The sequence below is a fragment of the Chionomys nivalis genome, chromosome 18 (assembly GCF_950005125.1).
Source record: "Chionomys nivalis chromosome 18, mChiNiv1.1, whole genome shotgun sequence".
NCBI classification, from domain to species: domain Eukaryota; kingdom Metazoa; phylum Chordata; class Mammalia; order Rodentia; family Cricetidae; genus Chionomys; species Chionomys nivalis.
Window position 1 is genome coordinate 9,896,871 of NC_080103.1, and position 12,550 is coordinate 9,909,420.

A 12,550-nucleotide genomic window follows, 5' to 3' on the forward strand; every position below is an offset into this window, starting at 1 on the left:
CTGACACGCTCAGTGAATGTAGGCAGAGGTCAGCGGACAGGTCTCAGGACTAGGCTCTTGCCTTTCACCACGTGGGATCCAGGGAGAGAACCGGGTCCTCAGGCTGACGCCAAGTATCTTTACTTACTGGCCCATCTCCCCAGTTCTAATTTCTGTGCCTCCCAAGTCCTGAAATGAAAGGTGTGCCAGCACTGCACAGGGTTTGGAACCCAGAGTTTTCTGTTAGGCAAGCGCTCTAGCAATTAAGCCATATTCCTAGCCTGCAATTTCTGTTTTGTTAGAGCCTGGGTCTCACTATGTAACTGTGACTGGCTTGGAACTTGCTATGTAGATCTGGTGTCTTCAAAAAAAAAAAAAAAAAAAAAAAAAAAGGACAGGGTTTTCTCTGTGTAACAGTGAACTAGCGAATTTACAGAGATCTGCCTGCCTCTGCCTCCTGGGTTGGGATTAAAGGTGTGCGCCACTACCGCCCGGTGATCCCCACCTTCTTATGAGATGCTGGGGACCAACTGAATTACACCCTTAGCGGTCATAAGTGACTGTTTAGAGCAAGCTCATTAGGTAGCCAAGTCTAATCTTCCGAGTGTCCTGCCTCTACCTCCTCAGGGCTAGACAAGCTCTCTACCAACTGAGCTACAGGCCCAGCCACCATAAATGATTCGCTTTTAGACTTTATTCTTGCCAGGTGGTGGTGGTGCACGCCTTTAATCCCAGCACTTGGGAGGCAGAGGCAGGTGGATCTCTGTGAGTTCGAGACCAGCCTGGTCTACAAGAGCTAGTTCCAGGACAGGCTCCAAAGCCACAGAGAAACCCTGTCTCGAAAAACCAAAAAAAAAAAAAGACTTTATTCTTTGTGTGTGGCGGTGAGGAGCTGGGCTCTTGTGGCAGCCATTGGAACTCTGTGAAGCTGGCTCACTGCTTCCGAATTGAGGTCTTCGGGTTTGGGTTTCAGTGGCACAAGTCTGAACCTTTTCAGAGGCTCCACATAAATAACTCTTTAATAGTGGCCCGTGAAGCGTCCTCATTTTTGAAACATAGTAGAAAAATGACGCAGGTCTCCCATCGCGTGCTCCTATTTACTCAAATCTTCTATCCTCCCGTTCCTTTTCCCTCTATTTCTAAGCGAATCAATGGTTTCCAGTTAGGTGTGGTGCAGGGAAGGGCTGGAGAGATGTCTGGACGGTTAAGAGCCCTGGCTGCTCTTCCAGAGGACTCGGGTTCGACTCCCAGCACCCACATGGAGGCACACAACCACAACTAATAATAACAGTAATAATAATTATGGTATGGTTTTAAAACGAAGCTCATGGTGCACGCCCGTCGTGCCAGCACAAGAAAAGTTAAGGCAGGACTAGCTAATGTCCGGGACAGCCTGGACATCAAACCCTGGCACAAGCAGGGACCCGGAGCAGAGGCGCACAGGGCGGAAGGAACGCGCGCGCCGCCAGTCGGGTCGTTATGTAGCCGGCGTGCGCGGCCGGGCCGGAAGAGCGCGGTCCACGTCCGGCGCGGCTCTCCGGAAATCACGCCCCTTTCCCTTTTACGGTAAGACCCGCTTGCGTCAGAGCGGCCCTAAGGCGGCGGCCGGTTCCAGCCTGGCCCACTCCTGACTTCCGCCAGCCTCGAGTCTGGAGTCGTGGCCTTCCCCGCTCTCGTCCCCTCTCCTGCGGCGTCCGGTCATGTTTGGCCTGCGGAAAAACGCGGTGATCGGCCTGAACCTGTACTGCGGCGGCGCCAGCCTCGGCGCGGCCGGCGGTTCTCCGGCGGGGGCGCGCCTGACGGCCGAGGAGGCCAAGGCGCGGCGCGAGGGGGGAGGGGAGGCCGCCCTGCTGCCCGGCGCGCGGGTGGTCGCTCGGCCGCCGCCCGTGGGCGCGGAGGACCCCGACGTCACCGCGTCGCCCGAGAGGCGGCTGCTGCGGGCGCCCGGCCTCCTGGCCGTGCCGCGGGGGGAGCTGGCCGCGCCGGCCGCCGCCATCATGCCCGGTGAGGAGGAGCTGGACGGTTGCGAGCCCGAGGCGCTCGGCAAGCGGCCGGCCGTGCTGCCCCTGCGGGAGTGCGGGAGCGCGGCGGCCGCCGACGGCTCGCTGCCCTCCACGCCGCCGCCGGCCGAGGAGGAGGAGGAGGACGAGCTGTACCGCCAGTCGCTGGAGATCATCTCGCGCTACCTGCGGGAGCAGGCGGCCGGCGCCAAGGACGCGAAGCCGCTGGGCGAGGCGGGCGCCTCGGGCCGGAGGGCGCTGGAGACCCTGCGGCGCGTGGGCGACGGGGTGCAGCGCAACCACGAGACGGCCTTCCAGGGTAAGCGGCGCCCGGGGCGGGGCGGGCCGGGCCGTGCGGGAAGAGCCCGGGCGAGCTGGCTCCGCACCCGGCGTGTTCTGGCCGTGAGTCATTGTTTCCGCCCATCTGGCAGTTGGGTTCAAAAGCCGGAAAGGGTGGGATGTCAATGTCGGCGTGGGGTCCGCCTGAGCGCTCCGGAGCCGGCAGAGCCGAGTCCCCTCGCCGTGGGTGGGCAGGGGTCGTGGCCGGCTGCAGCAGACAAAGGAGGCCATGAGGTTGCGTGCTTTTCTCCCTCTCAGGCATGCTTCGGAAACTGGACATTAAAAACGAAGACGATGTCAAGTCATTTTCTCGAGTGATGGTCCATGTTTTCAAAGATGGCGTGACGAACTGGGGCAGGATTGTGACTCTGATTTCTTTCGGTGCCTATGTGGCCAAACATTTGAAGAGCATAAACCAGGAAAACTGCATCGAACCATTAGCAGAAAGTATCACAGATGTTCTTGTCCGATCAAAACGGGACTGGCTTGTCAAACAAAGAGGCTGGGTAAGTTTGCCTTACGGTTTAAAGGGGCCGTGGAGTGAAAATGGAGGCAGCTAAAGGTTTTTACAAAGCTCCCGGTTCCAGATCTAATCTATGTACCTCTGGTTGCTTAATGTTGGACGTTGTAAGTGGGGGTGGGAGGGTCCAAAGAAAAAGTGGTATGGAGGTCTTGAACTGTACCAGAAGGTCTTGTATTCTGTAGGTTCTTCTGAGTCAGTTGGGTGATCTTCAGAGCAGTGGATTTGAAACCTTAAAGCAGTAAGGGTCCCCTGCGATGACTAAATTTACATTCCCTTTAGGCCCTCATTTTAATCCATTGGAGACGGGTAGAGCCTGCAGCTTAGATGTTTTAATACCCAAAGAGCTCTGGTGTGAAGTGTGCTCAACCTCATTAGGAAACACTGACCCACGGGAGAGGTGCTTCCGGGGGCTCTGAAGAGTGGTAGCGTTTGTCTGATGGGGCCCTCAATTCTTGTTCACCTTGTGCGGGTACAGCTGTGAGCTAGTGGTTACTCCCGGGAGTATTCGATAGCCGGTTCACCGTTGTTTCGGGGATATTTTAATTCGTCCTCTCTCTGTATCTAGTGTCACAACGGCAGAAACCCACACTTGAAAAATGTGCTTTTCTTTTTTGTTTTCTAGGATGGGTTTGTGGAGTTCTTCCACGTACAGGACCTAGAAGGCGGCATCAGAAATGTGCTGCTGGCCTTCGCGGGTGTTGCTGGAGTAGGGGCTGGTCTGGCATATCTGATAAGATAGCCTTGTGAGTGCAATAGGTGTCTCTTAACTCCAGCCACCAAACTACATGCTTCTGTGAAAACCAATGTATTTATGAAGTTGGACTTGAAGCTGCCCCAGCTTTTAACAATCCAGGAGTTCCACTCTAGCAACATAGCCAGAAATAAAGCAAGTGGCTACAGGATTGTGGCCAACAAGAATAAATACGTGGGAAAAGTGCTCCCTCTTGAAGAGTTACTATCTGAAAGAAGCAAAGTTTTCACTCAGCAGACTTTGGGAGGCCATGGAGGAGGACTTGTAGATTGGACGAAAGTGGTTAGATGGACAGACTTGATTTCCTTGTCCTGAATGGAGTGGCAAGTCGTCAGGCTAGTTATAGAGCTCAGTAAATATGCAGAATCCACCACTCTGCAGTGTCGCAAAGAAGCACTAACAATGATGGTGACCTGTGCAAATGGATGTAAGCTGCAAGTAAGAAACTGTGACTGGAAGCCACAGGAGTGTACGAGAATGTGAAGGGAGGCACGCGCGCCCGCGATCTCCCAGGTGTGCTTGTTGACAAAGCCCACGTGCTCAGGATGTGTAGGCCTGTCTACTTTGGCTTGGTTTGGATGATTCTTAAGTTTATTAGCCTAGTAATGGCAAAAGTACTTGACTAAGCTTTCACCAATTAGTTAGAAAACTGAAAAGCCTCAATTTTTAAGAGAAACAACATATAAAATGTATTTGTCTGTAAAAATTGTATATATTTTTACAGAAAGTCTATTTCTTTGAATATAAAAGAGGGAAGGCTCTGATTTAATTTTTCCATACCCTTTTGAAAAGATTTGCAACTTGTAATTAAAATCTATTTCTTACAGCTTTTTAGAACTTTGTCATGACCAGTACTAGCGTATACACAGAACCAGCTGCGCATGCACTGGCTGTAGTGAGGCAAATCAGATTCACAACTATGCAGGCTTAATTTTCCAGTCTGATTTTGTATCGCAGGTAGATGTAAGACATTTGATCCCCCGGTGACTTACTAAATTGTAAAGTGGTTTGGGAATTCAGGTTAGACTCATAACCATGGTGCTATTCACAGGCTTACTTGTTTAATACAAGTTTAAGCCTGGTGTTGTCAATAAAGCAAGTATGTATTTCTTTTCTACTAATGATTGCCAAGCTTTGTTTTGAATTTCTGTGTTGGTTTCTCTAGGTGTCTCACTGTTGTATAGAATTAACCTTTCTTAAATCCTGACTTGTGATGCTCTCTCTGGTCCCTCTACAGATAGAATCGAGGTCCACATTTCCTCTTTGGAGCCCCCATCCTCACCCCACAACTAGGAACTTAAGTCATCTCCCTCCTGTCCTGTCCTGTCAGTCAGCAGAGCTTTGTCTCCTTAGAGGCTTTGAGGCCTTTGACCAACAGGAGCAATGTGGGTAGTATCAAAAGTCACAGCTTTAACTGTCCTAGAGTGAGTATGCTTACTTAAATTTAGAGAAAGGGTTTCCTTAAGCCTCAGTTATCTGAAAGCTAACTGGTAAACTGGAGGAGTTTGTTTAAGCTGTGGTCATTTGAAAGCTTCAGTCTCAGAGTGTGACCTTTAGTCAGGACTGCAGATAAAAATAGGCATGAATCAGATGACTAAGAATGCGATGGGGAAGAAGTGCCCTGCCTGTCCAGCCCGAGGTCATCTTGTTGGAGCTGTTTGTACCTATGTATTTATCCTTCTTGGTTATAAATTCCTTATTTATGTTTATCTCTTGGAATTAAAAGCACTTTACATAGTTTGACCCTACAGGTTAAGGTGCCTAGAAGGCGCGCTCCCATATCCAGTTGTGGAAGTTTGTGTTTGTACCGGTCTGCTCCTAGTGGGCTGTTCTGGTTCCAGGGCTGTGCAGACTTGGAGAGCCCAAGTGGTTGAGAAAGGGGTTGGAGAAGAGGCATGGCCCAAGTGCTGCCTAGCTGCCTAGTTGAGACACCCTCCAAAGTGAGGGGGGAGGGGCTGCTGGAAAGATGACTCGCAGCAAACTTGTCTTACACTTCTCAGGGAAAACCATACCATCTTCAAGCATCCATGTACATTCTAGCTGGGGTGGTGAACACCTTCAATCTGGTAGAACCAGCATTTTTAACACCTGTTCCCAAAAGGGTTAGGACCAACTGCAAGTTAATGTGGGTTGTAAAAAATGTGTTTCCCTAACTTCTGTTTCTTCTCTTAAGGAAAAAAAAAATAAACCTTTTTTTTTTTCTCCTCCAAAGTAAGGTGTGGTATGGGTCTTTGCTTATCGCCTTCCTTCCCCATTATGCAAGTCTCTTTAGGGAAGTCAGCTGAGCAATGCATGTAAGTGAACTAGAAACAAAAGTTAAAGTCAGTTTGCCTCATAGCAGAGGGGCAAAGAGCCTGTATGCTAATCTGGAGTTTTGTGTGTTGCACTACTTAAACTAGGCCCGTACTTTTCTGTGTTGGAGGAGAATGCTTTTTGGTCTCCTTTAAGACGGCCACAAAGTAGCCCAGGCTGGACAGTCATCCCCGCTAAACTATCACACTGCTTTTATAAAGTTCCAGGCTGACCCTGAGCTTTTCATGCTCCTGCCTCCACCTCTGGTCCTCTGCTTTAGCTGAGATGGGTCTGTGTGGCCTTAGGGTGCTGTATCCCAACCTGCCCCTGCAAGGAGTGCACCCTAGGGAGTTTTTCTCCCCTGCTCCCCAAGCTCTGGGAGTAAACCCAGGACCTTGTGTGTAGTAGGCAGGCTCTTCACTGAGCCTCTCAAGCACAGGATCTCATTTATGCAACTCTGGGCCCCAGGATTTGGTGCGTGCTGTAAGGTCCTTGTTAATGCACAGATCAAAAGCTTTCTTACCTTGTGAGTTGCTAAGTATCGGTGTGCATGTAAACAATTGTCCCTCGTGAGCTCAAACTCAGGCCTGGTGGCAAGTGCCCCTACCCACTGCGCTATCTCACCGGGTGATAGGGTGTTGTGTTCACAAAGCAGTAACTCCACCACCTCCACCCTGCTTTTGAGATGAACAAGATTATTCACCTTAGCTGTCAGTGCCACTCCTTCCAAGGAGGTCACACGAAGCCAGTTTGAAGGACTGGCCTGCCTTTGTTGTCAAATGCCTTGAGAGGGAGCCGAATCACCATGGAAATGTGCAAATTTGAGGTTTGCATAACTGGTTTTCAGCCACAAACACTAATCAAGCAAACAGCATCCTGTATCTTTTACTTAGTTTTGTCTGTTTAAACATCTGTTCCGTCTTCCATGGGCCTCGTTACCAGATGACAGTAACTTTTTACTGGTTTGCCCCCCCCCCCAACACACACACGTGGTCTCACTGTGTAGCCCTGGCTTTCCTGGAACTCACTCTAGACCAGGCTGCCTTAGAACTCAGAGATAACGCCTGTCCCTGCCTCCTGAGTGGTAGGATTAAAGGCCTGCACCGCCACCGCCTATCAGTAACTTTATTGCAAAATTGCTTTGTGCTGGGCCTAGTGGCTCCTGTAACCCATCACTTAGACTGAGCATAAGTACTGCCTGGAGATCAAGGCCAACAGGGCCACAAAGTAGTGTGTGTGGGGTGTCTGAGACTGGGAGCACTAACTGGGCTTGCAGAGGGCTACCTTCAGTTCCCAGGTTCCGTGTTTGACAAGTTACCGTAGTAACTTCAGCTCCAGATGTGCTGCCTCTTGGCCTTGAGCACTGTTCACATGGACACAAAGGGAATGTGGTTTAATGACTAGTACACACAAGGTTCCGAGTTTGATTCCATGTTGAGACAGTGGCACCCAAGGAAGGGTAAGATTAACATGCTAAATCTTGCTTGGTACACCAGCAGGATTGCATCGGGTCCAAGGAAAGCCTGTGCTACATAACAAGTCACTGGAAAGAGGCCCCCAAAGTTTGACTGGGTTAAGTTTTGCTTAGTACTGTTCCTGGTGATGCTTTGGAGGTTTTGTTTGTTTTTAGTTATTTTTGATACAAGACCTAGGCTTGCATTGAACTTTGGATACTTGTGCCTTGTCCTTCTGTGCCACCATGATGAGCCCCATGGGTGCTTATGATATGAAGCTGCTTCTGTGCACTGTGCCTTTACCCTCAAACCTCGAATGGAGCCAGTTCCTGTAGGGCACCAGGGGAGGCTGAGGTCAGGCAGGGTCGCATCACCACCACACACAAGGACGCCCAAGACTGGAGAGGTCCACTGAGAACCAGTGTTCAAGGTCAGCCTTTGGGATTTGGAAGCTGGTGTAGATTGCCTGAGAACTTGTTTGGGAAAACATTAAAAAGTGGGTGTGGTGGCACGTATCTTAATTCTGCCCGCCACTTAGGAGGGGTGTAAACCAACCGGGACTCTTGCTCAAAGAGTGACCTAAGTCATAGAGGGGCACACACACACCTCAGCCACCCTGGTATGTGGCACAACTAATGTTCAGTTCTCTTGCTTCTTGCTGTGCAGACCCAAATTCTGGCCTCCTGCCTCTGCCCCTCAGGTGCCAGACAGGTATGTGCCTGTGTCAGCCTCGGAACCCAGGGCCTCCTGAGTAGGAGGCTAGCCGGCAGACAGCCACCCAGCCCTTTCGTTTTCAGTTCTTGTGCGGGTAAGGAGTGCTGGAGTTTAAACAAGAGCCTCCAGTACTGAGTGAACTTCTGCTGAGCCGCACCTGCTGGCCCGAGAACCAGGTCATCTGTTGCCCCAGAATTTTCTTCCCAAGTTGGGGTGTTGCTCATTTGTTAGGGTGGATGTTGAACCTTTGCAAGGTCCTGAGTTCACTCTTCTGCACCCCACTCTCACCATGCCCCTCCCCCCCTTCCTGAAACTTAGTGGCACGCTAGTCCAGGCTGGGATCCAATTTGGGTTGATAGTCTTAGACTCTCAAAGTTGTGGCATGAACTGGCCCAGAAGGCCAGCCTAAGAACTTCCTCTAAAGTAAGTTTTGGTAACAGAGTTAGAGTGGAAAGAGCGTCATTGGTGTCGCGGGGCTCCAGCCGGATGCCCGAAGCGGGGCACTTCCTGCAGAAAAAATGTTGTGGGGTTCCTAGGCTTCACTTGTTCAGCCCGAATTCTGCCTTCAGGGGCCCCTGGCCCCCAACCCCCACCCCAGTGCCTTCTCTGGAGATTTGAAAACTTGGTTCTGTCTCAGTTCACAGTAGTTACAGCGTTAGTGTAGCTTATCTCAGTTATGTGAAGCATCTGGAAGGGGGAGGGGCATCCTCCTGAGGCTGCTGAGTCAAACAACTCTTGAGAATTGAGTGGGGGTTTTGTTTTTTTTTCCTCTGAGGGCGGGGTGTGGGGGGGGTTCCGAGACTGGGTTTCTGTGTAACAGGGCTGGCTGTCCTGTAACTTGCTCTGTGGTTCGCCAGCCTCTGCCCCTTGAGTGGAGTGCTGGAATTAAAGGTTTGTGACACCACACCAGGCTTTTTTGTTTTGCTTTGAGACCAAGAGTCACTGTGTTGCCCAGGTGAAACCTGGTCTCCAATGCTGCTTCCCTGGGATGGGAGAAGGAACTAACTCTGGGTCAGTAATTCTTCACTGATGATCTGAGACAGGGCTAGCCTTGGACTCCCTCATTAATCGAGGCTGCCCTTGAATTTCTGACCCTCCTGTCTCACCTTTCTGGTGCTGAGATTATAGCCTGTGCTGCTGCTCCAGGCCGAATAACGAGGAAGAACTGAAGTCTTTCTATAGCCCTGACTGGCTTGTGAATCTATGTGTAGACCAGACTGGCCTCGAACTTGCATTCATCTTCCCACCTCTACCTCCCACGTGTGGCAGCTTTGTAGTTCTACAAAATAATAATAGTTCCTAACAGCTGGGGTGTCAGAGCCCCCTAAGTCCACTGGCCCTAAGGTTACCACAGCCAACTTTACAGCGGTTTGAAAACTGTGAAGTTTTGTTTTGTTTTTGCTTTTTCATTTGTTTAGGAGTGTTTTTAGTTTGTTTTCTTCTTGAGATTCTCTTTTATGGGGAGGGGGTGCACGCCTTTAATCCCAGCACTCCGGAGCCAGAAGCAGGCGGGTCTTTGTGAGTTCGAGGCCAGCCTGGTCTACAAGAGCTAATTCCAGGACAGGCTCCAAAGTTACAGAGAAACCCTGTCTCAAAAAACAAAACAAAACAAAAAACAAAAGATTCTATTTTATTTATCTTAGTTTTTGAGACAGGTCCTCACTATGTAGCTCTGGCTGGCCCAGAACTTGCTATGTAGATCAGGCTGGCTCAAACATGAGATCCCCTGCCCCTGCCTCCCAGGTGCTAGGATTTGGAGCGTGTGTCACCGCATCCTGCTCCGGTTTTGACGTGGGGCCTCACTAGCCTTAGCTGGCTGGGAACTTGCTATAAGTCGACCATGTTAGCCTTGAACTCCCAGAGAGCTGCCTCCCAAGTGTTGGGACTAAGGTTTCTGGCCCAGCCTGATTTGGTTTCTTTTAGTTACCTGTATACAGGAGGTTATGCACTTGTGAGTGTGTTGGGTCCCTTGGAGCTGCACCTCCAGGCATTTGCAAACCATTACAGATTCTGTTGTAAACTCTGGGATGCAGACTCTGGATTTTTACAGAACTCTTAAGGCTGAGTCCTCACCAGCCCTAAAGAGTCTAGTCTGCAGTTTTACTTTTTCTTTCAGGGTAGTCATACAGAGTCTGGTGATTGTGGACGTCAGCTTCTGCCTCGCTCCCAGTCAGCGCTGCCCTTGAGGATACAACCCCCACGGTTTGCCCAGTGGCCTGTGGGAGTGCAGTATACAGACTAGCTGTATTACTTCAGACATCCTTGTGCCACGGGCTCGGTCTTCCCAATGCTGGAGTTACTGCCGTGTCCTTATCTAATGTTCTCAGGAACAGCCGGTTATGCTAGAGCCTGAACACCAGCGAGTGCACCTCAGACTCTCAGCCAGGGAGAGCAGGTGTGTTTCTAACAGGACCAAGAGCACACTCTGCAGAACAAACCTTAGTAAGAACAGCCCTTGAAAGTTATTAAATGCATGGTGTCTCCTGCTCTTCTTAATCTCGTTCCCGTGGGAGACTCAATTACTGCCCTTCCCATCCTGATTCAGAAAACCAGTTGGCTCTGGCTACCCAGACTTCCCCACAGACTGCATTTTTCATGCCCATGAGCTCATTGTTTTGGCTTCTTTGCCAGCCTGTTGGGGATCTGGGCTTCTGGTCCCCTGACTGGCTGGGGCTGCATTCCATTCAGAATTTCCCCACCCCCACTCGGTGTGATCACATGTGTGTTTGTTTATTCCAGTTAGCCTGGAACAAGGTGTGCTGGGAAAGAAGCCAAGAAAATAGTCACAAAAAAAGCCTCAGTGTTAGTATTATCCTGGATTGGAGCGGTTTGCAGCCTTTTTGAAGAATATGGTTTGCTGTGTGTACTAGGTGGTCTCAAACTCGTGGCGGTCTCTGCCTTAGCCACCACTGCATGCTAGAGTTAGGAGCATGGACCACCACCATGCCTAGCATGTTATTTCTGAATCTCCTCTACCTAGATCTGCCCTACAGCCTTTGCTGTGTGTGCCTTCAGTGTGCCTGGAGCAGTCTCTGCCTTGGACATGGGGTGGGGGGACAGCTGGGCTGCCACAGAGAAGCAGCTGTTAGGTTTGTTGCACACGTTTCCTGAGGATGATAGTCTTGTTTATTTCCTTTTGACCCTGAGAACCCAGATCTGAGAAGTGCACTACAGCCCGCAGGTGAAGGCTGCACAGAGGGGATTCTCCTGGTGTGGAACGTTCCGGATTGTTCCGGATTAATAGTAGAAGCTTGATATGTCCTCTTGCCTTCCCTCTGCTATCTCTTCATTAAAAAAAAAAAAAAAAAAAAAAAAAAGACACTGGGCAATAGTTGCACACACCTTTAATTCCAGTACTCAGGAGGCAGAGGCAGGCGGATTTCTTGAGTTCAAGTCCAGCCTGGTCTACAAAGGACAGCCAGGACTGTTACACAGAGAAATCCTATCTCAAAAAACAAAACAAAAACCATAAATTATGCCAACAGTTCTAGTCTAGCATAGAAAAGGCAGACAAAAAGGGTTGCCTTGAGTTTGAAGCCAGGCTGGGCTACAAAAAGACCTTAGTTCAAGGAAAAATTAAAAAAAAAAATAAAACAACAAAAACCAAAAACCTGCAGACAGCAGCTGTGGGAAGTGAAGTTCTGTCATTTCTCAGAACTCCCTCATGAGGCAGTGAAACAGAAACAGGGAAATGTTTTGAGATATGTTGAAATGAGGGTGTGTGTGTGCACAAGCGTGCATGCTGGGGATCTAGTTGGGGCCCTCGGACATACTGAACACAAATTTTCCCACCAAGGTGCACCCCAACTGTGATCCATCAGCAGCTGCGTGACCCTGGGTGCAGAGAGCCCTCATTGCCTGCTTGTCTCCCTGCAATCTCACTTTGGTGGTTAAAGTCTGGTCTGAAATAGAATCTCTTCCTTTCTGTAATGTGAGCTATGATGAAGATAGCAGTGAATCAGGTATGGTGGTGTGAACCTGCATAAGAGAATTAAGTCAGGAATGGTGGCCAGCCTACTCTACATAGGGAGACCCTGTCTTCAAAAAGAAAAGAATTGGGGTTTGAGAGCTGGGGAGGTGTCAGTAAGAGCTCGCTGCTCTTGCAGAGGACCATAGCTCAGTTTCCCAATCCGGAGCTGCTCACAAGGGACTAGTTCCAGCTTCAGGGGGTGCAGTGCTCTCTTCCGGCCTCTGCAGTTACCTGTATGCAGAATTAAAAGAAGAATGCACCAATACTAAGTGAAAGAAAAACTTGTGGAATAAGGATTTGACCAAAAGTCCCGGATAAAGATCATATTTAAAAGAAATGTTGCTGGTGGTGGTGGCGCGCACACCTTTAATCCCAGCACTCGGGAGACAGAGGCAGGCGGATCTCTGTGAGTTGGAGGCCAGCCTCGTCTACAAGAGCTAGGTCCAGGAAAGCCAGAACTGTTACACAAAGAAACCTTGTCTTGAAAAAACAAACAAAAACTAAGTAAGTAAATAAACAACAAAAACC

At 50.0% G+C, this 12,550-nt stretch overlaps 1 protein-coding gene across 2 annotated transcripts; it reads left to right on the forward strand.

The window, feature by feature from the left end:
- Positions 1–1,591: 1,591 nt before the first annotated feature.
- On the forward strand, positions 1,592–4,713 carry Mcl1 (MCL1 apoptosis regulator, BCL2 family member). 2 transcript variants are annotated; one of them, XM_057793993.1, is made up of 3 exons: positions 1,592–2,298; positions 2,577–2,824; positions 3,464–4,713. In XM_057793993.1, the coding sequence occupies exons 1-3, from the start codon at positions 1,680–1,682 to the stop codon at positions 3,578–3,580; spliced, it is 984 nt and encodes a 327-aa protein (XP_057649976.1). In that variant the 5' UTR covers positions 1,592–1,679; the 3' UTR covers positions 3,581–4,713. The 2 variants fall into 2 exon arrangements, with proteins under 2 accessions (XP_057649976.1, XP_057649977.1); XM_057793994.1 differs by lacking the exon at positions 2,577–2,824 and having other exon boundaries at positions 3,464–3,588.
- Positions 4,714–12,550: the final 7,837 nt, after the last annotated feature.